The 27,169-nt window shown below is 44.6% G+C and overlaps 1 protein-coding gene across 1 annotated transcript in view; it reads right to left on the reverse strand.

The window, feature by feature from the left end:
• The window catches only part of ankrd27 (ankyrin repeat domain 27 (VPS9 domain)), a 40,282-nt gene extending 13,334 nt beyond the window's left edge, over positions 1-26,948 (reverse strand). The window contains exons 1-17 of the mRNA XM_056281398.1: positions 26,831-26,948; positions 21,899-22,021; positions 15,845-15,955; positions 14,559-14,870; positions 13,406-13,465; positions 12,976-13,029; positions 12,808-12,873; positions 12,323-12,399; positions 11,914-12,035; positions 10,482-10,560; positions 5,019-5,151; positions 3,069-3,161; positions 2,658-2,779; positions 1,568-1,650; positions 1,115-1,230; positions 817-909; positions 315-512 (exon numbers count right to left, since the gene is read on the reverse strand). Of these exons, the coding sequence (XP_056137373.1) occupies positions 315-512; positions 817-909; positions 1,115-1,230; positions 1,568-1,650; positions 2,658-2,779; positions 3,069-3,161; positions 5,019-5,151; positions 10,482-10,560; positions 11,914-12,035; positions 12,323-12,399; positions 12,808-12,873; positions 12,976-13,029; positions 13,406-13,465; positions 14,559-14,870; positions 15,845-15,955; positions 21,899-22,000 (1,821 nt within the window). The 5' untranslated portion in view covers positions 22,001-22,021; positions 26,831-26,948. The remainder of the gene's footprint in view (positions 1-314; positions 513-816; positions 910-1,114; positions 1,231-1,567; positions 1,651-2,657; positions 2,780-3,068; positions 3,162-5,018; positions 5,152-10,481; positions 10,561-11,913; positions 12,036-12,322; positions 12,400-12,807; positions 12,874-12,975; positions 13,030-13,405; positions 13,466-14,558; positions 14,871-15,844; positions 15,956-21,898; positions 22,022-26,830) is intronic.
• Between the last annotated feature and the right edge of the window lie 221 nt (positions 26,949-27,169).

Below are 27,169 nucleotides of genomic sequence, written 5' to 3' on the forward strand. Positions count from 1 at the left end.
TAGCGCAAGTATGAAACTAACACAAGACAGCAGAGGAAAAGGGAACAAGAGTGTGAGTATAACATACAAGAAAGAGACAGAGGGAAGTATAATAAAACAACAAGACAGAGCGAGAGGGAATGAGAATAAAAAACTACACGCAACATGATGTTGCTGTTAGCTCTGAGCATATTCCCACTTCCTAAGCTTGATACCTATTGAAGAGTTACAAGTACAATGGCCTAACATTTAACACTGGAATACTTGAAAAACACTTCTATTTTCAGATTCTCAAGACATTTCAAGGCCTGGAGAAGAGGGTTTTTGATCCTTACCTTCGAGTTAAGTGCACACTGCAGTGGGGTGTCTCTGTTCTTGTTGTGGACCAAGGTGCTGGCTCCATTCTCCAGCAGCACCTGGATGATGCCCTCGTAGCCCCAGCGTGCAGCGATGTGCAGCGCCGTATCACCCTTGTCATTTTGGAGATCCAGACGGCACGCCTGAAGGTCGTAATACACCAGTGCCTTCACGCACTAATGGATAAAACACACGAGTCAACGCTAAGTCTTCACAACTACTGCTCTGACAAGGTCAACAGGACCTCCAACAGATGAATGTAGCACCTCAGCACATACTGACAACATATCATGCAGGGGTAACGGGACCTCTATCAGATCAACACAGAATATACTGAAACATACAGCAGAGGTACAACAGGACCCTCATCCGAATCGACCACAGCTCTTACACATCAAGGGCGAGGAGAGTCTGGAGAAAGTTTAGATTAGTGGAGAGGAAAACAGAGAATGAGAGATGGTGTCGGTATGGCTTCCTTACATCCTCGTGTCCGTACATGCAGGCGAGGTGCAGGGGTGTGTTTCCACTGTTGTCCTGTGCATCTGTGTTGGCTTTGTAGTGCAGCAGCAGCAGCTGTGTGAGAGACAGGAAAACATCCTTGAAGATCTAACTCATAAAAGACTCAATGCCAGTCTGCAGAGACATCATCATACTTTGGGTTAAACAGAGAAGAATCGCAGCCTTTGGTATCATTGATGACAGAGCTTTGTGATCAGTTCTGTTTGTGCGAGCATGTGTAAACATGCGACAATGCCTACACATGCAGAGGCCACCTTACCGTAACGCCCTGGAAGCCTTTCTGACAAGACAGGTGGATAGGGGTGAGAGCGTGGTAGTCAGTGGCATTGACCACTGCTCCCTTTGACACCAGCAGATCGATCAGCTGGGCCTGACCTAACACAGCATTGACACACAAACACACAAAGAGATTAACATATCTCTATAACTAGACTTTTTCCAGTGAAATCCATTGGCATGTTCTCATCACTTACAGCCAGAGATCTTTGGTAGGTAAACAACCACTACTGTTCTACTCTGAATATCTCACTGACATGTAAAGTGGTGCAGCTGATGACCTTTGAGATGCAACAGCCACTATAGCCCATGGATGAGGCGCCGGTCTCCGTCCAGAAGCAGGGAGAGTGAGGTTAAGCACGGGATGGTTTCCCAGCATTCAACTAGCTTTTCAAAAGAAGGTCACAGAACTGTGAGCCATGCAGTAACTGCTTACCAAAGATAGCAGCCACATGGAGAGGAGTGTAGCCTTGCTCGTCCCTGGAGAACGGAGTGACAATGGAGGGGTCATTCAGTCGCCTGCAACCAGACACCAATACACTGACTTTAATCTTCAAGATCATTAGATCAGAATTAATTAACTGATAGCCAACAAAGTACCAGTGCACATACATTATCAAACATGATACAGGTAGAAATTAATCTCTTACTAAGAAAGCACCATGTTGCATACTGACAGCAGCGCAGAGCAATTTCGTAACAAACAGCACAGCATCAACTGGACCATGTACATAAAAGCCAGACTTTATGTATGTATTTATTTAGCCCCCCCCTTTCCCCCCGAATTGCATCCAGCCAATTACCCCACTCTTCCGAGCCATCCGGGTCACTGCTCCATCTCCTCTGCTGATCCGGGGAGGGCTGCAGACTACCACATGCCTCCTCCGATACATGTGGAGTCGCCAGCTGCTTCTTTTCACCTGACAGTGAGGAGTTTCACCAGGAGGACATGGTGTGTGGGAGGATCATGCTATTCCCGCCAGTTCCTCCTCCCCCCTGAACAGGCGCCCTGACCGACCAGAGGAGGCGCTAGTGCAACGACCAGGACACATACCCACATCCAGCTTCCCACACGGGGATTCGAACCAGCGATCCCCGTGTTGGTAGACAACAGAATAGACCACTATGCTACCCGGACGTCTAAAAGCCAGACTTTAAACAGTATCTCTTAGTGTGTCAAGAGTCAGAAAACAGGAAGTTTAAATCACAATCATACTTCTGGTTTTCAAAACAGGGAAGTCAGATTCACTGTAAAGGCCAGTAGAGAGAAGAGAGAGAGTGTCTTGGGGTTTCCTGAGGAAATAACTAGCTGGTTCAGTGAAGGAAAGAGAGGAAAACAGAACCTGTAATGTGTTTATTCTCCTGTATTATTCTATGACATATCTGCCATAACAAGCCAATTTGTTGATGATGCTTAATTACTTTTCCGTTTATCAGTTTTTGTCCACAAGTAAAGGACTGTCCATAAATGTATGTAGTTGTTTTTCTGTGTGCATGTATGTGTGTGTGTGTGTGTGTATCCTGACCCAGAGAGCTGGAGGTCACAGTGGTCACAGGAGCAGAGAGGGTGGCACATCCTGACCTCCTGGTCACTCTCACTCTCACTCAGGAGACGTCGCACCTCTGACTCATTACCAGAGGCGATGTGCTGCAACACAAGCACAAACATGCACACAAAAGGCACAAACACATTAACAAAGGGTAACCATCTAATGATGGCAAATTACCTGTCAAAGGAAATGGATAAATTAAAAGAAAAATCACTAAATTAAACTTACTGGAGTTAATGTTTCACAAGCTAAGTGTTAGCAATTTAAGCTAGTAGCATGGCTCTGCCGGCAAAGATGGCCCACTACAAATCTGATCCCATCGTTTCCATTTAGTGAACTAATAAATCACCGATGGAGTCTGTTGTGATTTCGGGAAGCAAAGCTCACCTCAAACAGACAGTCTATAGGGGTGGCAGTGCTCTGGGATAACAGGCTCATCTTCTCTCTGAACAAGGCCTTGTCCTTCAAGTCTCCCGAACCCTGCAACAACAAACAACATGGACGACCTTGTCAGCCACTAAGCTGGGGACGAGCACTGTTAGGCCAGATTTGGAGAAATGAACAGACTAGTTCTTGCCTGAAATCTTTTTTATGAAGGGTAAATTCCAGTCTAGTGGAAGATCGCTTGTTTAAATCCACTTACAAACTGGTACAGTTAATGTTGACATGCCCTTGGGGGAAGACTGGCTGATTTTTTTTTTTTCTGTGGAGTTTTTCCTAAATCAAGGATGGGGGGGTATGTGTCCTGGTCGCTGCACTAGCGTCTTTTCTGGTCGGTTGAGGCGCCTGTTCGGGGGGGAGGGGCAACTGGGGGGACTAGCGTGATCCTTACACGTGCTACATCCCCCTGGCAAAACTACTCACTGTCTGGTGAAAAGAAGCGGCTGGCAAGTCAACATGTATCGGAGCCTCCCCGGATCTTCTGCAGAGGGGGTGGAGCAGAGATAGGGACAGCTCAGAGACTGGGGTAATTGGCCAAGTACACCTGACAGAAAAAAGGGGGGGGGGGATTTCCTACACGCGCCAGAGAAAGCTGTTGGTTTGCTGTCACCTCAATCTGCTAGTTCTGCTGTGCTGTGTGTGTCGCGCACAGTATGTAATTGCGTCAGTCATCAAACCACATGGTTTTTTCATTACAGTATACTTTTTGTCATTCGGGCAGTTGAAACAAACCCAACTATGTGGAGATTTACTGCGGGAATGGCACCCCCGCGAAAGAAAAAGAAAACAGGTGAACTTTAGGCTGAAGAGACCACTGCTGTCACGGCCAATGCAAGTGCTCCCTCCTCGTCTCATCCACAGACACTGGGATCGAGCGGGAGACAAGTAGGAGGAAAATGGCTTTGAGAGGGAACTGTCTGAAGAAGACTGAACATATTACTACAGAAGAAGAAAAAAATGTAAAAAACATTTTTTGGGGGATTTTGAGATACTTTATTGATCCCCGTGGAGAAACCACGCTCTACATGTAACCCATCCTAGCTGTGTAGCTAGGAGCAGTGGGCAGCCGCCATGCAGCACCCGAGGACCAACTCCGGTTCGTCTTGCCATGCCTCAGTCAGGGGCACAGACAGGAGTATTAACCCTAACATGCATGTCTTTTTGACGGCGGTGGAAACCGGAGCACCCGGAGACAACCCACCGCAGACACAGGGAGAACATGCAAACTCCACACAGAGGACGACCTGGGATGCCTCCCAAGGTTGGACAACCCCGGGTTTCGAACCTAGGACCTTCTTGCTATGAGGCAACAGTGCTAACTACTGTGCCACCGTGCCGCCCAACTATGAACTATGGCTCTGAACGTATTACTGTTACTTATTTTTACTTGTTATTGTTAATTCCTCTATAATTGTTATATTGTCAAACTCCTTAATAAATTATCCTTTTTGCACTTAAAGGTGAATACCACTGAAGTTATTAATTCAAAAGTGTTACACTTGAGTGTTGAAACTGTTTATATTTTTGCAGTTAGTGTTACTACTATTATTACTGCACACTACTATAATACTGACTTGAGAAATGCATATGAGACCAAGATGACAGGCTAAATAGTAATAATGGTAAAATGCAATAATAAAAGCAATATATATTTTTGGCTGGTAAAACATATGCCTGGCCAGTAAATTGGCAGGTAAGCCAAAAAGTTAATTTTGGACCCTGACTGTATATGTATACCATGTGGAACATGTGACAGCTTGTTATAACACTAAGACGTGTCAGATGTCCGTGTGTGAGTATGTTTTCTTTGCTTTTTAATTTGAAACTTGTGTTTATCTGTGGATTGGGCCTTGAAGTCTAATTGTAGGTATATGGCTGTGTGTGCACGTCACCCACGCTGTGTATGTGGCTCAGGCTGGCTTGACTAAGGTACTGGACTGCAGCCTCAAAGGTGCTTAGACAGTAGCTGAGCTCGTCTTTGCTGGAGTGACTGAAGTGGAAATTTCTGATGTAGCTCAGGTTGGCCATCCTGTGGGGAAAAACACACAAACACACACATTAGCAGGAGCCCTGCCACCGTCTCTGAAACTATCCTGCCAGCCCACTAATGGAACAGAACCTCAGATTGCTTGTCATCTGCTCATGTGACTGGTAGAGAAGAACAACTCGGCTAGAGATTCAAGCACAGCCTAGTTGGCTTAGCTGGAAGCTCCAAGGATGTTTCCATATCTGTCATTTTAAAAAGGTCTTGCCTTTTATAAGTCTGATTCCAGAACAATGGGCCTCATTCATCAATACAACTTTGTTCTTACACATCCATGGAATTTTTTGGGGGAAGTTTATCTCAGAGACCAGTGCAGAACCTGGGTAACCCCTGAATGTAGACACCAGTTGGCTAACACTTGATGTCCTTACAAGCCTGGGTGATTGCTCATTGCAAGAGGCAGACAATAGAGGTTAGGGGGAAGGAATTACAAATAACCATCAGGCTTTGCTTCTGACTGTCAGACCAACTTGAGAGCTAAAAAGAATTTCCATGGGTGTGTGAGAACAAATTTGTACGCATAAATGACTGATGAATGAGACCCGTTGTTACATAATCTGGTTTTTTTCCACATTTCTCAATATCAAGGGAACATCATGGTTAGTCAGTCTGGCTGCGACCCAACATGATTAAATTAAAAACAATGCATTGCAATCACTTTCAGCTTGCTATCTCGCTACAGAGGAAAAAATGTTAGGCAGAAAGAGTGCTGGATTTATCACGAGTCGTGAGCTCATATAGATATCATAGATCTTTATATTAGTGCTGTCAAAATTAACGTGTTCATTTTTACGATTAATGTGAAATATTTAATGCGCTAATGTAGATGTGTTTTCTTGCGCTTGCTTTAGTAATTACCATGATGTGGGCTTACTAGGCTGCTGTCGTCTGACGTACACAAACCGCAATGAAATGCAACATAACAGGCCACACACCATACTAGCACACGACCATCCACCCTTTATTCAAGCCGCTCATCCTACTTAGGGTTGCGGGATGCTGGAGCCTATCCCAGCAGTCATTGGGCAGCAGGTGGGGAGACACCCTGGCCAGGCTGCCAGTATACTAGCACACAGTCTTACTTATTTATTCATTTACTTTTTGATGAGCCTTCCCCGTGGGTGCTCAACCTTTTCGGCGTGTGCTCATACACCGGAGCATCCACCGCATCAGGGCCTAGGTCGGGGCGTAGTGGCTTTTTTTTACCTGCTATGCAGAGGCAAACCTTCTGAACAGGCAAGCCAGGCAACTGCTTGGAGCACCCCCCCCCCCCCCCGCCGAGGGCTGACAAAAATTACTCCAAAGCAGTGACCCAACCCCCTCCGCCTTAAACAACCAATGGATGATTTGCAATGACATGACATCCCCATAGGAAACCTCCCTTGTAGGGGTCCCCTGTCATTGGCGTTGTACCTGCACTGCCTACGCTCTTTGAACATGAAAGTTACTCCCAGGGTCCACACCACACAGTTTTATTTCGAAAATTTTTTGTTGGTGTCAGATTTTTTTTAACATAATGCCATGAACGCTGGTTTGGGGCTCCTCCTGAGAATTTTTGCCTAGGGCCCCAACAGACACTAGCATCGCCACTGCTGCTATCCCAACTGCATCTGTGTTGCATGTGGTTGTATGCCAACCATGTTTTCTGAGGGGATTCAAGTAGACTACTTTGGAAAACAGGTAAGTTAATTGGCAAATGCTTTAACTGGTACTGAATTAACTAACTAGATCATTTTAAATACACATTGACTTGATTCATTTATTTTAATGTGCAGTGAAAAAACCCCACAAAGTTGCATTGCTGTGTCGCATTGCCTCTGGTACAATGAGGTATTTATTCGAAACATTATTAAATAGATTGTACTCATTTTCTACATGGTTCTATGTAGTTCCCCCCCCCCTTTTTTTCTCCCCAATTGCATCCAGCCAATTACCCCACTCTTCCGAGCCATCCCAGTTGTTGCTCCACCCCCTCTGCCGATCCAGGGAGGGCTACTGACTACCACATGTCCCTCCGATACATGTGGAGTCGCCAGCCGCTTCTTTTCACCCGACAGTAAGGAGTTTTGCCAGGGGGACGTAGCGCATGGGACGATCATGCTATTCCCCCCAGTCCCCCCCCCCCCAAACAGGCCCCCCGACCAACCAGAGGAGGGGCACTGTTAAGCCCACTGAGGCAAATTTGTAATTTGTGATATTGGGCTATACAAATAAAATTAACTTGACTTGACTTAAGAATTTGCTGGTCTAATTCCAAATTCATTGTTCCATCAATGATGGCAAGCTGTCCTGGCCCAGATGCAGCAAAACAGGCCCAAACCACAATAGATCACCACCATGTTTCACAGATGGGACAAGGTTCTTATGCTGGAATGCAGTTTTCTCCTTTCTCCAAACGTAACGCTTCTCATTTAAACCACAAATTTCTATTTTGGTCTCATCCGTCCACAAAACATTTTTCCAATAGCCTTCTGGCTTGTCCACGTGATCTTAAGCAAACTGCAGACAGGCAGCAATGTTCTTTTTGGAGAGCAGTGGCTTTCTCCTTGCAACCCTGCCATGCACACCATTGTTGTTCAGTGTTCTCCTGATAGTGGACTCATGAACATTAACATTAGCCAATGTGAGAGAGGCCTTTAGTTGCTCAGAAGTTACCCTGGGTTCCTTTGTGACCTGGCCGACTATTACACGCCTTGCTCTTGTTGTGATCTTTAATAGTCAACCACTCCTGGAGAGGGTAATAATGGTCTTAAATTTCCTTCATATGTACACAATCTGTCTGACTGTGGATTGGTGGAGTACAAACTCTTTAGAGATGGTTTTGTAACCTTTTCCAGCCTGATGAGCATCAACAACGCTTTTTCTGAAGTCCTTAGAAATCTCCTTTGTTCTTGCCATGACACACTTCCACAAACATGTGTTGTGAAGATCAGCCTTTGATAGATCCCTGTTCTTTAAATAAAGCAGGGCGCCCACTGACACCTGATTGTCATCCCATTGATTGAAAACACCTGACTCTAATTTCACCTTCAAATTAACTGCTAATCCTAGAGGTTCACATACTTTTGCCACTCACAGATATGTAATATTGGATCATTTTCTTCAATAAATAAATGACCAAGTATAATACTTTTGTCTCATTTGTTTAATTGGATTCTCTTTATCTATTTCTAGGACTTGTGTGAAAATCTGATGATGTTTTAGGTCATATTTATGCAGAAATATAGAAAATTCTAAAGGGTTCACAAACTTTCAAGCACCACTGTCAGTTTGTCTTCGTTTGATGGCTGGGAGAGCTGGCCCTGGATCGGCTGGGAGAGCTTGGTCTGCTGCGTCCTGTGGGCCCAGGGACCACGGCCCTGCCTGGCGCTGTGCCTGAAGAGGTAACACCGAGGGCGGTCTGACAGGATGCAGAAGCGGGGCGGGCTAAGCTAACTGCTAGCCCATGCAGACCGGCAGTTCCGATAACACCAAGGGTTGTCTGGTGGCAGCCTCGCCTCGCCTTCACTGTGTTTTTAGTGTCGTCATGTGGAGTGCGGGGAGCTGTGTCAAAGGTGTCTGGCTGGGGGAGTTAGCGTTGGATCAGCTGAGGGAGCTTGGTCTACTGCATCCTGTGGGCCCAAGGACCACGGCCTTGACCGGAGCTGCGCCCAAAGAGGAAACGACGAGGGCGGTTTGACAGGACGCGGAAGCAGGGCAGGTTAAGCTAACTGCTAGCTCATGCAGACCGGCAGTTCTGACAGTCATCCTGGCTGGCGTTCGTTCTCTTGGACAGTTTTTTTTTTTTTTTTTTAGTTTAGATATGTGTGTTAATTTGGGTGTTCTTGTAGTTTTTGGATGTGTTTTTGTCTATGTGTTGCCCTGCTGTGGGCTGGGGAAAACAATGTTTTGTTTCATTTCATGTGCACAAGTGCATTCATTCATTTTCCAATCCACTTATCCTGATTATTACACCTGTGGACTAACTTGTCTTCAGTCGTAATGTAAGGAAGGTGTTGACACTTGCTGCCAGTGCACAAGTGCATGAAATGAAATGACTAATAAACTGTTTCTGAATGTCGTGAATTCACGGCACTTAATATTCAACTGGCACTTGAACATGGAACACAGGTTTTTGTTGCCAATTATCATTGACATTAGTGTATAACTGCTTTCTAAGCTGATAGCCTTGATAGTTTAGACTTTAGAAATTCCCCTGGCACTTTAACAAAAAGTCCTTGGTATTGTTACTATTTCTGTTAGTGCATATAAGAAATATGCCTTTAAAGCTGAGTCAATTTTGATGGCCTTGATGGTTTTATTGGAAATCTGTAGTTCACAGGAGAGAATCTGTGTTCAACGCTAAAAAGCTGCTATTAAATGATAGTATTTGAGTTTAAATATACTTCCTTTGTGTGGATTCTACATTAACTCTGTGATTTCACATTTAAATATCCATTATTCAAAGTTTAAATCTTAAGATAAAAAGCGATTAATCGCAATTAATCACAGCAAATTGTGCAATTAATTAATTTTTTTAATCGATTGACAGTCCTAGTGTGTGTGTGTGTGTGTGTGTGTGTGTGTGTGTGTGTGTGTGTGTGTGTGTGTGTGTGTGTGTGTGTGTGTGTGTGTGTGTGCATAAGAGCATGCTCTGATAAAGGCCTGTAGCAGTAGGCCGAAACGTTAGCATGTTTTGCTGGCCAAAATAAACTGGTGAAAATGAGGCACGGGCCCTGTCATTTTTCAAATTGGTGAGTGCTACCCTACATCCTTGGATGTGGTTTTTGAAGTACATATGTTTGGGTTTAGCACCACAGTAAGAGTTTCTTTTTGGGAAGGCGCATCCAACTCCTCCATGACAACATAGATGTGAAAGCCACCTTCATATCTGATCAGCGCACTCATTTCCAGGTGTTTAGAACTACTGAGGAAATTATCCTGTGACTTTTTTGTTTATCTTTTATTACTCTCAGATGTGTGTGGCTTTTTAAAGTGGGTTTAAGTGGCCCAATAAACTAAACTTGTGACAGGTAAATGCTCATCAAGCAATCTTACTTTGGTACCTAAAATGGGAAACAGTTGGATTTTCTGAGTAACATAGTGGCATGCACAATGATCTACAAGCCAAAGAAAATGTTTCCTTTTACCCAAACTGAGCAAATCCTATGACAGTCACATATAATGCTTGTTTCAACATTTTGGTACAAAGAGCTTCATTCACGGGAATCCAAATTCTATTCATAATGTTACACACTGTTTCCCATGGGAATAAAGCTGTTTCCTTTCTTGGAGTCACAAGGTCACCGTTTGCTGTGCATTCCCTCCCAACTCACCAGTTGGGGATTTCCGTCTTCACCAGGAGATAGAGAATGACTGACAGGAGGTCGTCTGCACATATGGCATCTATGCTGACTGCAAAGGAAGAGTTGGAGGGGGGGTTATCTTGTTATCAAGGGCAAAATATCAAGAATGAAAAGTGGAAAAGATTAAAGCGATAATGTCACTTTTCAAGCAAACGGCACTCTGGTACTTGTCAAACCACGCTTTGTCCCTCCTGCCGGGGCTCAAATGAGTAAATGAGATGCTTTGCAAACAATAATTAGGGGAGCATCACAGCACTCTGCTTAGACAGCAGGGTTGTTGTGGGATGTAAACAAGCTGGACAAACACATGAGGAGCTGACAGTGGGGATATTGTCCTGACAACGGCAGATTCTATTAGTGAGGGAGCGAGGAGGCGATGGTGAGGGATCACACTGAGTTCAGGCAGACTGACCTGCTTGGCTCTGCAGACTACACTATGCTGCTATAGCTTGGCTTCTTATCATGCTGCTGTGCTTGACTTGTATGCAAGTCACTATCTGGACATATGTCACTATATATGCACCATATATATACATATATATATATATATACACACACACACACACACACACCACTGACTCCTAGCTGGGAAATTATCTAGCAGTAGCAGTCTAGTGACTTTTAAAGCTGCAGCCACAATCCCCCACAAAAGAGTTTTTTGTTGAGTTTTTTTTCCCCCTCCAGATTTTGCCCCCCCTTTTCTCCCCAATTGAATCCGGCCAATTACCCCACTTTTCCAAGCCGTCCCGATCGCTGCTCCACCCCCTCTGCTAATCTGGGGAGGGCTGCAGACGATCACATGCCTCCTCTGATACATGTGGAGTCGCCAGCTCCTTCTTTTCACCTGACAGTGAGGAGTTTTGCCAGGGGGTCGTAGTGCGTGGGAGGATCACGCTATTCCCCCCAGTTCCACCCCACCCCCCAAACAGGTGCCCCGACCGACCAGAGGAGGCGCTAGTGTAGCAACCAGGACACATACCCACATCCGGCCTCCCATCCGCAGACACGGCCAATTGTGTCTGCAAGGATGCCCGACCAAGCCGGGGGTAACACAAGGATTCGAACAAGTGATCCCCCTGCTGGTAGGCAACGGAATAAACCACCATGCAACCTGGACGCCCCCCTAAAAGGCAGTTTTTATTCAAGATGGATTCAAATTAGTTTTTTTAAGTGTATCAAACCTGATCATATTTTGTTGTCATTTTCTTACATCTGTCTGTTTTACCACTGACCTGATAATAGACTAAAAATTAGGTCTCATCAAAACTATCAAGTTAGTTAGAAGTCCTGATGGTCTGAAGTTCTTACATTAAGGTGCCCTTACAGTTTAAAATTCTCACAGTTAGGCATTCTCCACGGAACATCAGAGTAGCAAGAACAACACACCCACTAGCCAGCCTACCTGTGCAGCTGGGTGCCTGCATGACAGTGAGGATGACCTTCCTGAGGCAGAGCAGCTTCAGGAGTGGGGAGGTGCAGAGGTTGAGCTGGCTGAGCTCTCTCTTGGCCCTGGGGATGTTAATACTGATGGATAGAAGACAGCAAGTGGTTGGTTACAAACACTGGGTAGAAGTTGAAGACTTCACCACAGGAGGCCCAAGCTCTAAACCTAGCAGTTTGAAATGTTAGTCATTTCCAATAAAAGACATCCAACTGAGTCTTTGGTAGTGGGAGTATCATTACTTCCAACAATAATAAGAAATATAACCTGACCGGCTAATCAAGTAACCACTGAAGGAATTTTATTTCATTTCAAAGCAGGTCACAAAGTGCTTTGAAAACACTGCCAAAATAAAAGCCAGAAGACTGACCTGAACTCAGGTTTGACACCCAGATCTTTCTGCTGCAGATCCTGCAGACTTCTGGCTGTTTTGTTGAAGGCAGCGTCCTGTTGGGATGTTAACCAAATGTCAGACACAAGAGTACAGCAGCAATCTCTTGTTTTTAATCGCGCTACATACTATGGACAAGGCTCAATGCCAGGATCTTCTGGCTCTAAATTACAGAGATAAACTGCATGATAATTACAGAAATGCGACATGAATTTCCACTTCAACTTTGTTTCACAGATTAAATCATTCATATCAAGACAATTCAATTAAAACATCCCTGAGAGCTAGCTGGAAGCAGAGTGAAACAACATTCAGGCTGGTTTACAAGTAAAAGGTACATGGACAAAATGGATCCAACACAAGTGACATTTTTTACATTGAGAGTTTCTCACTGAGATAGGTGGAGGCAAGAAGAGTGATGGAGGAGCAGAACCTTCTGTCAGTTAGATGGGAAATTGACATACCTGGCTGGCTTCAAGCGTTCCCACAAAGTTAAAGATTAAATCATGGATACCATGATGAATATACATCTGGAGAGAAGAGGAGAGAGGACATATTGATTTTTAATGACAGGCATATGGTTTTTATAAAAAAGACAAGGACACTGGTAACAACACGATGAGCCATCCTACCTCCACCGCTTGTTTGAGGAGGGTCATCTGAAGCTCCTGTTTGGCCAATAGTTTCTATAAAATTAAGACAGAAAAAGGATGTACAAGAGTTTGGAGAGTTGTCAAGAGGGCTCCTCATATGCCAGATAATAGGCTGAATTAGGACCCCTTTAGTAGACTCAACTAAGTTTCCCAGAGCTGCCATCAACCAGCGTACATGTCAACATTGGCCAGACCCAAACCACTGACATTACTCTGACATTTCACCCCACCATCTAGACGAATGAGCCATGGTTTATTACGTCAGTGTACGTGCCGGCTCATTCGTTGTTGTTTATATGAGGAAAATATTTTTTCCTTCCATCTTTCCCTCTCTCTCTCTCTGAATCCATCTGTCTGAAAGACATCTGACCCTGCAGGCACAAGAGCTACAGAGGAAGTTTAAACTTACCAGATTAGAGTCTCTCAACAGGCACTGAAGACATTTTGTATAAAGTCCATTAACAGTATCCTGAGGGGGAAACAAAACAGAAAGCAGACCTGTTGGAACTGTGTGGCTTCTCTCTGTCGCAGGTAAAAACCCATTATCTAAAACAAACAAAAAAGCCACTATAAATATATTAGAACAAAGTCCCGTTCTCAGGTTGATGGCGGTCAATTGACTGCTGGGTGGTCAGTTATAGTTTTTTTGGATTCTGGGGTCAGGAGACTGGCTCTGCCTTGACAGGATCAAGACCACCTTTGACTCCAAAGAAAGACACAAAACCAACAAGACTTGTATTGTGACGACCTCCCACCGAAGCAGATATATCTGCCATGGAAATCATTAGTCTGTGTAGCCTTTTTGTAGTTGCACCTCTAACTGGCCTTTACAGGTAAATGTTATTTTAAACAACTAACTTTAGGGCGTCCGGGTACCATAGCAGTCTATTCCGTTGCCTACCAACACAGGGATCGCCGGATCAAATCCCCGTGTTACCTCCGGCTTGGTCAGACGTCCTTACAGACACAACTGGCCGTCTCTGCAGGTGGGAAGCCGGATGTGGGTGTGTGTCCTGGTTGCTGCACTAGTGCCTCCTCTGGTCGGCCGAGACACCTGTTCGGGGAGGGGGAACTGGGGGGAATAGCATGATCCTCCCAGGCGCTACGTCTCTCTGGTGAAACTCCTCACTGTCAGGTGAAAAGAAGCAGCTGGCGATTCCACATGTATCGGAGGAGGCATGTGGTAGCCTGCAGCCCTCCCCGGATCGGCAGAGGGGGTGGAGCAACAACCAGGACAGCTCGGAAGAGTGGGGTAATTGGCCAGATACAATTGGGGAGAAAAGGGGGGGGGGGACAATTAACTTGAAATTTTAAGAAGATAAAGAAAAATGTATTGTCCGCCACCTTATAATTTTATGCAACCTTTGTTTTGTATGTGGCTACCAATTTTAAGCTCCCTTTCAGACCTTTTACTATTCCATGTAATTCGGCCTTTTTGTAAAGTGATTCAAGTTTATTATTTCAAACTTGACAAAAAACAAATAGTACAATTACAACTATAGTTTACTTTGTTGTTATTGTTGTTTAAAGGGATGAACTCAGTAAATGATTAGCTGACGTACAATGTGGTACCGCAGTCCCTTCCTGTCTGGCTCCTTGAAGGAGTGGCAGAACATGGAGACGAGCTTGTCCAGCTTTCTGGCGTGCCGGCCCAGGAACTCTGTGACATCCTCCACGCTCCTCAGGCAGTAGGCAGCGGGCTCCAGGGACATCTCTTCAGAGCACTGCTCTGTGTCGATGGGTCTAGCCATGCACAGGATGCTGTAGCTCTGTTCCTTGTCATTGTAGAAGGTCTCTTCAAACAGGATGGGAACTGAGACCGGGGCCTGGGAGCCTGCTCCCAGCACCACCCGTTTGTCACAGATGCTCACCTCCTACGATAAATACAAAATTATGATGAGAAAAATGTTGATTTTCATTTTTTCAAAGGATCAAGTATAAAATAAAGAACTTAAAAGCCACTGTGAGAGGGGCAGTAATTGAAGCAAAGCAACAACAGGAGGTCCTGACCACGTTAAATCGCTTGGCACAGCTGTAGCCATGACAGATGGCTGAGCTTTGAGAAATATGGCTGCTATGGTGTTAAGATCTAGAATTAAAGATACATTTTAAAATTGTGCAATTTTGACTTCATGAAGTACTATTTGAACATTTTTCCCTCAAATGCTGCACGTTGTCCGTCTTGGGAGAGAGATCCCTCCTCTGTTGCTCTCCCTGAGGTTTCTTCCTATTTTTTCCTCCCTATTAAAGGGTTTTTTGTTTTTTTTTTGTTTTTTAGGGAGTTGTTCCTTATCCGATGAGAGAGTTCTAAGGACAGGATGTTGTGTTGCTGTTAAGCTCACTGAGGCAAGTTTGTAATTTGTGATATTGGGCTACACAAATAAAATTGATAATTGATTTGATTTGATTTTGATTTTGATTTAAATGATGAAGTAGTTTGATAAGGAACATTTAAATGTCTCTCATTTGACTGACTTGGGGGGGTGTCAATAAAAGTGCTTGGATTAAAAACAAGTTTGAATGAATGTTAAGAGGACATTTCAAAATAATTCTGATTTAATTCATCTTATACTACATTTATTTATCAAGGCTTGTGCTCTTCTCATCTGTTAGAGGTCCACTTTGTCTTTGTACTATGTGTCAGTATGTACCGAGGTACCATGTCCATCTGTGGAGAACCAGTTGTCCCTACGCCTTATGCATCAGTAAAATTGCATTATGCAAGTCTGTTATAAGTCATGTTATGTACCATGTTTCAGATTACAGCAAGTAACACTGTTTCATGCTTCTATGCTGTTCACCAACATATGACACACTTTAACCAGAGCTCCACGATGGTCAGACTTACCTTCCCATCCAGAGTCTGATAGCCCTCCTCGACAGGCTGTAAGACATAGCTGTCAAACTGTGCCGCTTCATATGTACTGAGGTTTAAGCTTCCACAGCAAGGCACCAGAACCTGGAGTATGGCGGGAAATGAACACGAGAGGAACAAGTCACAACTAACTTTCAGTGTTGTCCCCCAGACCTGCTGCCTTGGACTACATATTGCAGTATATTGACCAGGCTCTCTCCCGTGTAGGAGCATTTCACATCACACCACATACACAGGAGTGTCTAATGTCACTACCGGTCACACAAGATCCAGGACTAACTCCATTTCCTTAAGCGGTCACACTGATGTCTCACCTCAGTAATTGGTCTTGTACAACTAACATTCTATGTTACATTCGCCGAATAAAGGATCAAAGGAGGTTTCCTGGTGCATGCTCAATAATCCAGGTAAGAAAATCAAAGAAGGTTTAATCAGTTCATCTGGATATAAAGTTTAATGACAGACACGTTTCGTCACTTAGTTGAGTGATGAAACGTACCTGTCAATAAAAGTTGTATCCAGATGAACTGATTCAACGTTCTTTGATGATCAAAGGAGGTGTGGCTCCATGCCAAGGGTCTAGGAACTGAAATTCAAACCAAGCCGATCATGATCATGGCTGTATTGTGGCATTGATGTACATGGGTTAATCTTTTCACACTGATGATAAACTTTCCAATTTCCCTCTTCCCAAGTCTGGTGAAAAAGGGAAATTGGGAACATCTCAGTTCACTTATCTGATGTGAGGAGAACTAGGTAAATGTACACACAACCATTAACATAGATTGACGTGTACTTCTCTACGCTGCCCTGAGGTTGGTGGAATACCAAGCTTCAAAATGTGTGGAGTTGTTTAGTCACAGCAGCTTGTGACCAACATTATCGGATTCTTATCTGGTGAGCCCTGAATGCCTCTGGGGCTTTTCCAACAGCTCATTCTTATCTATGCAAAAACAGTTTTAAAAGGTGTCAGACCCACGATCCAGAATTGAATCAAGCATTATCTTTCCATTTTATCTGAAATATCCACATATAGAGCACTAAGGTTTTATAATTGTTCAAACTTGAACAGATGGGTCTACATTGGAGGGATTTTCAAATGCTTTAAGAGAACCTTCTCTCATAAAACAAGCTCTGCCTTAGGGCCTAATAAAAGACATGTTCCTCTTGAGCAACACTGTCACTTTCATTTCCTTTTTCTTCACAAATGCTGATCGCTAGAATTCCACATAAACCGTGATTCTTTGTACAGTCACAGTGGAATTCTAGTCGAGTTAAGTTTAACTTTATATTTAGCACAGTTAAAAATCACAATGTGCTTTTAAATGTGCTACATATTTAAAGGCAAGGCAAAGAATTAAAAAAAAATAAGTAAAAAGGTTAAAAAGAAGAGAAAGGGAATGAAAAATGAAAAAAATGCTATTACTTCAGAAAGCTGACTGCTTGACCTAGGACAAAGAATGAATGACTGCAGTCTGATAGCTAAACATTTAGCTAGACCTTGGAATTTTTAAATGTTAACACTAATAAAGAGACAAATTAGGTCTGTAAACCATCTTTCTGTGGACGTATTTCTGCTGTGCCTGGATCTGATCAAACAGAGGTTTTTGTCTGTCTTTGTCGGTAGGTTTCATAAACTGATCATTAAACTAAATGTTGTGACCAGCCACTGAGGATGCACAAGTCAGTGCATTATTAGTGCCCAGATAAATGGGGAGGGTTGCGTCAGGAAGGGCATCCGTCATAAATCCTTTGCCAAATCAAATATGTGGATCATAAATCAGATTTCCATACCAGATCGGTCAAGGCCCGGGTTGCCAACGACCGCCACCAGTACTGTTGGCCAGCAGGGTGCCGGTGGAAACTATGCTACTGTTGGGCGAAGGAGAGGGGGAAGGTATGTCCAGAGGAAGCAGGGGAGGAGGTAGGGTAGGACTGTGGAGGTGAGAATCAGAACTTTGAATGTTGGCACTATGACTGGTAAAGGGAGAGAGCTGGCTGATATGATGGAGAGAAGGGAGAAAGGAGGCAGACATACTGTGTGTGCAAGAGACCAGGTGGAAGGGGAGTAAGGCGAGGAGCATCTGAGGTGGGTTCAAACTGTTTGCATATGCCCCACAAGTTGGGTGTGAGATGGAAGAGAAAGATGAATTCTGGACTGAGTTGGATGAAGTGGTGGAGAATGTACTCAAGGAGGAGAGAGTAGTGATTGGAGCGGATTTCAATGGGCATGTTAGTGAGGGGAATGGAGGTGATGGGCAGGTATGGTGTCAAGGAGAGGAATGTAGAAGAACAGATGGTGGTGGATTTTGCGAAAAAGGTGGAAATGGCTGTGTTGAATATGTATTTCAAGAGGGAGAAACACAGGGTGACGTATAAGAGTGGAGGAAAGTGCACACAGGTGGACTATATCTTATGCAGGAGGTGCAATCTGAAAGGGCTTGGAGACTGCAAGGTGGGGACGGGGGAGGGGGGGGGGCGTAGCTAGGCTGCATCAGACGGTGGTCTGTAGGATGACTTTGGAGACCAAGAAGAGGAAGCGAGTGAAGGCAGAGCCAAGGATCAAATGGTGGAATTTGAAGAAGGAAGACTGTTGTGTGGAGTTCAGGGAGGAGTTAAGACAGGCACTGGGTGGTAGTGAAGATTTGCCAGATGGCTGGGCAACCACTGCAGAAATAGTGAGGGAGACAACTAGGAAGGTACTTGGTGTGTCATCTGGTCAGAGGAAGGAAGACAAGGAGACTTGGTGGTGGAACGAGTATGTACAGCAAAGTATACAGAGATAGTCTGAATGTTCTCATTCATCCAGGTCATGGTTATCCAAAGGAGTTGAATCAAGTGCAACTGGACTTGGTATATATCCAAGTCCAGTTGCACTTGATTCAACTCCTTTGGATATAAAGAGAAAGAAGTTGGCAAAGAAGAAGTGGGATAGTCAAGAGAGATTAAAAAAGTAGACAGGAGTACAAGGAGATGCGGCATAAAGCAAAGAGAGAGGTGGCACTGATGAAAAGACAGGAGGCGGAGCTGGAGGTGGCAGATTTGAAGATGCTAAGATTTTCATTGGGAGTGATGAAGAAGAACAGGATTAGGAACAAGTATATTAGAGAGACAGCTCAGGTTGGACAGTTTGGAGACAAAGCATGACGCAAAATTAAGATGGTTTAGACATGTGCAGAGGAGAGATACTTGGTGTATTGGGAGAAGGATGCTGAATATGGAGCTGCCAGGGAAGAGGAAAAGAGGAAGGCCAAAGATGAGGTTTAGGGGTGTGGTGAGGGAGGACATGCCGGTGGCTGGTGTGACAGAGGAAGATGAACAGGACAGGAAAAGATGGAAACGGATGATCCGCTGTGGCAACCCCTAACGGAAGCAGCTGAAAGTATTAGTAGTAGTAGTAGTAGTAGTAGTGGTAGTAGATTAAACTAAATGCTGTAGGCGGGGCTTGGCAGGGTTGTGCATTGGTTTGAAGGTAGGGAGGAATCAGTTGTGGGGTTAGTAGGGCTGTGGCGGTATGGATTTTTTTCTTTCCACGGTGAAAAAGCAATAGTCCCCCCTGATTTTTTTTTCTACAAATGTGGCATATTGCCTCATCCAAATTTGCTGGCTGCCCCTTGTCGTCTGGCTCAAAGCCAAAATATGCCCAAATAGGCGACAAAATATTTGGCTTTGGAAACTAGATTTGCCGCCATTGTTGAATTGAATAATGTTTAGCAACTAGCGTCAACTGTATGGGCATTACCAACTGTTTACTTTATGCTTCTGTCTTTTATGACTGTGCATTATGTGTGTATTAGTGATGCGCAGATCGGCTCGGACGTCATCTGAATCTGCATGTATGCATATATCATCCACCCACCCGACCTGCACTGCATCCATCCAGACCTGCACTCGATCACACATACAGTGCTTGGCAGCTGTTGCATATGACATACCCAGCACTTGACTCTTCATGGTTAAGTATTTCACTAAATCGCTCCCACATGGAACTTTTCTGCTCTTCCTTTTTTTGTTTTAAATTCTCATCTCATCTCATCATCAGCCGCTTCTCCGGGGTCGGGTCATGGTATCAGCAAGCAAATTCGGGCACTCCAGATGTCCCTCTCCCCAGCAACGCCCTCCATCCCCTCCTAGGCGATCGCAAGGCGTTCCCAGGCCAGACTGGACATGCAGTTATGCCATTACAACATGGAGCCACCACCTGGTGGACCCACCAACCATGGGGATGAAAATTGGGGGGGGGGGGGGGTTAAGTCTCCTTTTAAAAAATGTTCTCAATTTTTTTTTTGTTGCTTCCATTAACAAATGGACGCCGCAATTGGCTGCTAATTCATGCTCGCTGAAAAATGAAGCTTCAAATGTCCACATTTTAGAAAATGTAGTTAATATTTTCCTCATTAACGATGTATTATTTCACCCACCCTCAGCCCATCTGCTATTAATAAGAACTTTTATGACTCGGCCCGACCGATCCACGGACTAACTGCAGCTTTAACCCCGATCCGCGCATCACTAGTGTGTATACATTCAATTGAACGTAGATATCACAAGTACTCACGCATAGAAATAATTTATCATAATCAGACACATACAAAAGAAATCCCCCATATGCTTAGTGGACGGTCCCTCCTCCTCAAAGTGACGAGTAACTGAAACGTTTCTCCAGAAGTCCTTGAACATAGTATGGAAGGCAGTCAATGATGATAACTAAACAATGATTATTGCGTTTATATCTTTAACTGTGTTTAGATTCATATCACACACTATATGCAGTCCTGTAACTTCCATCCATCCATTAGCCAAGCCGCTTAGCCCAATCAGAGTCGCGGGATACTGGAGCCTATCCCAACAGTCATTGGGCGGCAGGCGGGGAGACACCCTGGAAAGGCTGCCAGTCCATCACAGGGCCGACGCACATGCACACATTCACACCTAGGGACAATTTAGTATGGCCGATCCACCTGACCTACATGTCTTTGGACTGTGGGAGGAAAACGGAGCACCTGGAGGAAACCCACGCAGACACGGGGAGAACTGGCAAACTCCACACAGAGGACAACCCAGGACGACTCCCAAGGTTGGACGACTCCCAAGGTTGGACGACCTCGGGGTTCGAACCCAGGACCTTCTTGCTGTGAGGCACGTTTATTGACAGATCTGTCAATAAACGTTGTATCCAGATGAACTGATTCAACCTTCTTTGATTTTCTTAACTGGATTATTGAGCATGCATCAGGACAATTGACTCCATATTGTTCACACATTCAATGAGCATTTCACCAAACAATGTCTTATCTTTATGGTGCAGATATATATTTTAATAGATAGACAGATAGATGGATAGATATTTTATTTTATATCTCCTAAATTGTCCCTAGGTGTGTGTGTGTGTGTGTGTGTGTGTGTGTGTGTGTGTGTGTGTGTGTGTGTGTGTGTGTGGACCCGGTGATGACCTCGCGGCCTGTCCAGGGTGTCTCCCCACCTGCCGCCCAATGGCTGCTGGGATAGGCTTCAGCATCCCCGCGACCCTGAGAGCAGGATAAACGGTTTGGATAATGGATGGATGGATTTTATATTGCCTGTAACTTTCCCAAGCAAAAAAGAAAAAAAAAAGATTGCGGCGATGGCGGCAATGAGGCCAACCCCACGGTAGGCATCACATGACAGCAGTATTGCAGTCATGTGGTTATCGTCACGGCCCTATTGTGGAGCCTGGGTGGTTGGATGTCTGGATGGTGTGGATGGCTGACATAAGAGAATGCTGTGAACTGCTGAAATTAACACTTGCAAAGGAGATCGTCAAAGGCTGTGGACTGCCCCTGGAAAGGGAACTTTTATTATTCCAGTGCCAGGCTTTTGATAAATTCTTTTTAATAAATACTGCACTGTATCCGGATTGCTTCCCCCCCGGAGCATCCCTCCACTGACCTATCCCCTGCCAAACTAAACGTAACTAGACTAAACCAAACCAGACTAATCTGGAATTAACTAGGGTAGGGTGCAGGCAATACTTGTCGGGTCACTCACAATGCCATGGAGTTCTGCTACTCGGATGCACAGGTCCGGTCTCTGTCTCTCCAGCTCCAAGAAGAAAGGGTTCTTCAGGAGGTTCTCATCATATACAGCCATAAGGAACTGGGAGTCTGGCTCCTGGGGAGGAAGAGAGGGTAGATATGTGTTGGCAGGAGGTGATGAGGACAGCTGCATGAAGCCTTTATTCCATTTGTCTGGCAGGGAGAGGAGGAGAGTGAGAGGGAAGATGGCCAGGGAAGCCAGTGGTGTTGACACTGTTTGGCTGTCAACTAACTGCATTCAGACCAGAGTCTCGTTTCCCTTAAAGCGAGGCGATAAGGAAAATATTATCACAATAATCATAGGGATTGTTACACAGTATCGATACACATCATAATATCTGCTTATGTATGCAAAAATGTCATGTTGAAGAATCTATCTGAGGTATATCACATTGAACTCTTTGGTAATGTAGGTCCTAAAGTATAATTCAACCCAAAATTACTTTTCAAATAATACTCCATCAAAAACTTCGGATCTCATTTTGTAAAAAATAAAAAATGATTGGTTATAGATACTTAAATTGGTTATAGATTCTCGTTATCGTTAACTTCGAAAACAAGATGTATCATGATATGACTATTCAAATTACATCCCGATACAATACCACTTAAGGACAATTAACAGTCATATTGAATTATTGCCCAGCCCTAGTTTCAATCAAACCGTTTTTTCTGTTGTGAATAAGAAAAACTGAGGGCAAAATGCCAAAATACTGCAAAAAAACTTTTCATGCCATCTTGAGATGGAAAAATTCACGCATCATTGGAGACCATCAATCTAAAGATCAAACCAGCTAAAGTAAAAACAAGTGATTCTCATTTAAATGTCTTGTACTTTAAGACTTTGTATAAGCTTTGCCCCAGACTTGGAGGGAAATGTAGAGACACTACTGTACCAGTTTCAGTTGCCTTCAAGACATCAGGGTTGACAGTTTGGTTGGCAGCTGTCCAAGCCCCCCACCCTCCCAGCGGAGTTCCTAAACTCTCGGAAATCAAATTAGTCAGGCTGAATAGAGATAAAGACTAACAACATCTTCAGGACCACAGGGAGAGTCAGTCTCACACATGACCCAATGACAGGTCAATATTCAAACAGAGCTGCCACACGTTGGTTGTAGTAGAGACCGTCATGGCATCACCTCCCAGTTGGGGAGGACAGAGAGGTGAGGAAAGGAGAACAGGTGAAATTTCTCTGGATGGACTGCCAACCCATTTCATGGCAATCAATACTACCTAGAGAGGGGCTAAGGATACTAAAAGTGACTGGTACATCTGAGGATTTACACAGCAGAAAAGGTTACAACACTTCACCTACTGGAATGGTCCACAACAGGAAGCACATGGAGGGGAGGACAATACCCTGAGATCCTGGAAAACATTTTCACGTGAACTTTCATCTCAACATCCCAATCTAAGCTGCTGACTACTTCCATCAAATGGCCAATTTTGTCAATGAAACTATTCAACTTCTACTTTTGTGGTCTACCCAATAAAATAATTTCAGGAGGAAATCTGAAGACATGCAGAAACCGTGAGATCAATTTGGACTGTTTGAAGCAGTATTTTTCTTATTTGCTGAGCAAACACCCAGCTCCCTTCCAGTTAACAGGCCACAAAGTATACCACCCTGAAAAATCTACACTATGTCAACACATCTTTCTCTCAGTCAGGGCTGATGTTTAATTTCCCAATCAGGGAAATTCTGAGGTAACGTGTTTTAAAAATACAGACAAAAACATGAACACAAAAATAAATGTTAAAGTTCCTGACCGCTTGCTCAAATAAACACTGTCACACATACCCGTCACACCTATCCACATACACACTCGATCAGAATATTAGCGCAGATTACAAAACCTGAAAAATCATAATTTTTCAAATAACAAAACGCAACAAACAGATGGGACATTAGCCTAGACATGTTGCTGCATACCCCATCACTTTTAACATCCAATCAAAAGATTTTGTATTGGGGCATCCGGGTAGCGTAGCGGTCTATTCCATTGCCTACTAACACAGGGATCAGCAGTTCGAATCCCCATGTCAACTCCGGCTTGGTCGGGCATCCCTACAGACACAATTGGCCATGTCTGTGGGTGAGAAGCCGGATGTGGGTATGTGTCCTGGTCGCTGCACTAGTGCCTCCTCTGATCGGTCGGGGCGCCTGTTCGGGGGGGAGAACAGCGTGATCCTCCCACGCGCTACGTCCCCTGGCAAAACTCCTCACTGTCTGGTGAAAAGAAGCGGCCGGTGACTCCACATGTATCGGAGGAGGCATGTGGTAGTCTGCAGCCCTGCCCGGATCGGCACAGGGGGTGGAGCAGAGACCGGGACGACTCGGAAGAGTGGGGTAATTGGCCGGATACAATTGGGGAGAAAATCCAAAAACAAAAATAAGATTTGCATTGAGGAGAATCATGGGGCTCTTACAGACAGACAGGTTGCCAGGCATCAATGTAGAACAATTCCTTTAGAACTGACTGCCGACTACGCTTACTCACTTGTCCGGCCAACCGACAGGATTGAGATGCAGAGATGAGCTTCATCTTCACTCAACCGCAATAAAGTACACGATGGATGAGGATATGGGTGCTAGGGCTCACCAGAGAAAGTGTCATGAGACCTGGCTGCTGGGCCCTGGAGCCCCCCACCCCTCCCACATGATCCATGACGGCTCGGAGAACATTTTCAGAGCCAAAGGAATTTTAATCTCTTATCACGAAGCATTCACTATCACATTACATGTACATAGGTTTGGGCAATAATTTCATATTATTGTTAAATGAAATTGTAACATTATCATCTTTTAATAGTACTGTTATCAGAATGAAATTCAGATATTATCATAAATGCATAATTTGTAGTTTAAAATAAAACAGAACAGGGATTTCTTTACAGCACGCACATGCTGTAAAAGAAACACTCAATGGCAGGAAAAGTGCTCAACAAATAAGAGTGTGTGTGTGTGTGTGTGTGTGTGTAGTAGAGCTATATGTACAGCAATTTACTTCACTTGTCTTTTGAGCTACAGCTTGTAAATAAATTGTCATAAATTATTGCTACGCTGTGGAGAGAGATTAAAAAAAAGCCCCTAGGTCTATTGATACTGCTGCTGAAAGATGATGCTGAAATCCAAAGTTAAATGAAGTTGCTTTAATGACAACCAAAATTGCCAAAAATTACCCACAAAATGAGGTCAGCGCAAATATTTGACAGCATTATTTGAAAGCTAATTTTGACTTGATATTACACTTCATATGACCAAATGGTTCCGTGTGATGAACTTCAGTTTGGATTCTTGAATGTGGTATTTTTGCATATGTGAGCAGACTGCATAAGTGATATATTTATCTATATGTAAAGATCCCCTATGACCACCAAGGTAAGTGTTTTCCACATCAGCCAGCACAACATATGTAGACCAATAACCCTAATTTAACTCTCTCATTCCGGGTTTTATCAATTGGGGGCGGGGGTGGGGGTTCAATAGCAAGGTCAAAGGTCCACGTCAGTGCTCTGACAGTATTGCTGTGACCACAGAATGGCCACGTCAGGAAGATGTGCTGTTCAAGAACGAAATTAGAAAAGGAGAGAGATGGAGGACATGTTTGAAGGCATTGAGAGTCATTGTGTGGTTACACGGGGTCTGTGAACATCTCTCACCCCGGGCAAGAATGATGAGCAGACCGCACAAGGAATGTGAGGTCGAAACGTGACCCAGCGTCAGACGCTTAGCAAAGAACCGAAAGACACATGACGCTTTATCAACACCCCAAACTTAGCTGGGCAACAACAGCCCAAAATATAATAAACTACAACACGGCAAACTGCAGCTGGCTACAAATAAGGGCAAGTGAGCACGACGGGTTGATCAAGTTTGGTCCGGATGGAGTCTCCCTCCGCTTTCATAATGAAACCAATTTACAACCAAGATCAAGGCTTTTGTCACCGCTGACTGTCAACAACACAAGACAGACCCAAGCCGACCCCCCACTCCACCCCCTCTCCATTTCACTGACGGTACACAAGAGAGCGGACGGCAAAGAAACTGAAACACTTACAGCCTCTCTTCGCGTTTGATTTTCGACTTTTGCGATGACGGCTAATATTTCGAGCAGTTTACCGCATTCTTGATGAACAGGCACCACACTTGCGTCTCAACACAACGGCGCTCAGAGCGTCGCCTCAGCACGAGAGCCGATGAACCGCGGTCAGAGACCCGAGGGACGGTTCGCATTAGCGCGCCCCCCCCCCCCCGTCAGGTAACAAGGCAACGCGTCACCAGTACGGTGGTTATAACGTCCCACCTGTGACATTACGAGCAATGGCGAGCTCAGTCAATCACTTGGGCAACGATGAGAGAGTATGTGATGTGAGAGTACCAGGCGCAACGAAGCGCTAACCGTTTGAAACTGTAAAATGTCACGCTGCCACACAGTACACCACTTGTATGAATCCCAAGCTTAATCCAACTTGTATTGTAGAAGCAGACACGCAGGCTCCATGGCACAGCAGGTTCGTAACAGCGGGGCTAACGCTGAGTTTACAGGAACAAGCGATACAACACCCGGAATACACAACCAACAGCGGGCTGTGCACGTTGCCATGTTAGCCAAAGTACATAGCTTGCTAGCGGCACCATGCCCCCTCCTAATAATAACAAAATGCCGATTCGCAGACGTTGGCAACCTTTAAAAGCCAATTTCATAAAGGTTAGCCTATCGGTCACGCTAGCCCTTTCCTGTAGCGGGCAGGCATTATCTGAATAACAAGTTAGCATGACCAGCTAGATACCCAGTCCCCGCTCGTAACCCATGACGAACCTAAACCGAAAGACAGGCAGCCAGGAAACGAGACCCCCTGCGCCACACGCTTAGCTGTTTACCTGTTGAACAAGTCAGTCCCGAAGATCATTCAGGCTAGCTGGTCGTAGAGACGTTCAACACGGGTTGTTTACTCCATCAGCACAGTCGCCGCAGTCGGAAAACGGTACGGGTTGCCAGACCCGAACAGGAAACACGTAATTTAAGACGGGGACCGAAAACTGTGGCATACCAAAGTGTTGTGAAGTGCCGTACACTTCACCCCTTAATGATTTGACAACGTAACATTTGACGGTAGAACCTGAAATAATTACTTTATCAGAAACTCGCTCGTAAAGATTGTCCCGTCCCTTTAGGAAGGAATGATATCTTAGACGTACTCAAATTCGGATGCCCATAAA

This window comes from Lampris incognitus, chromosome 6 (assembly GCF_029633865.1).
Source record: "Lampris incognitus isolate fLamInc1 chromosome 6, fLamInc1.hap2, whole genome shotgun sequence".
Classification (NCBI taxonomy): Eukaryota; Metazoa; Chordata; class Actinopteri; order Lampriformes; family Lampridae; genus Lampris; species Lampris incognitus.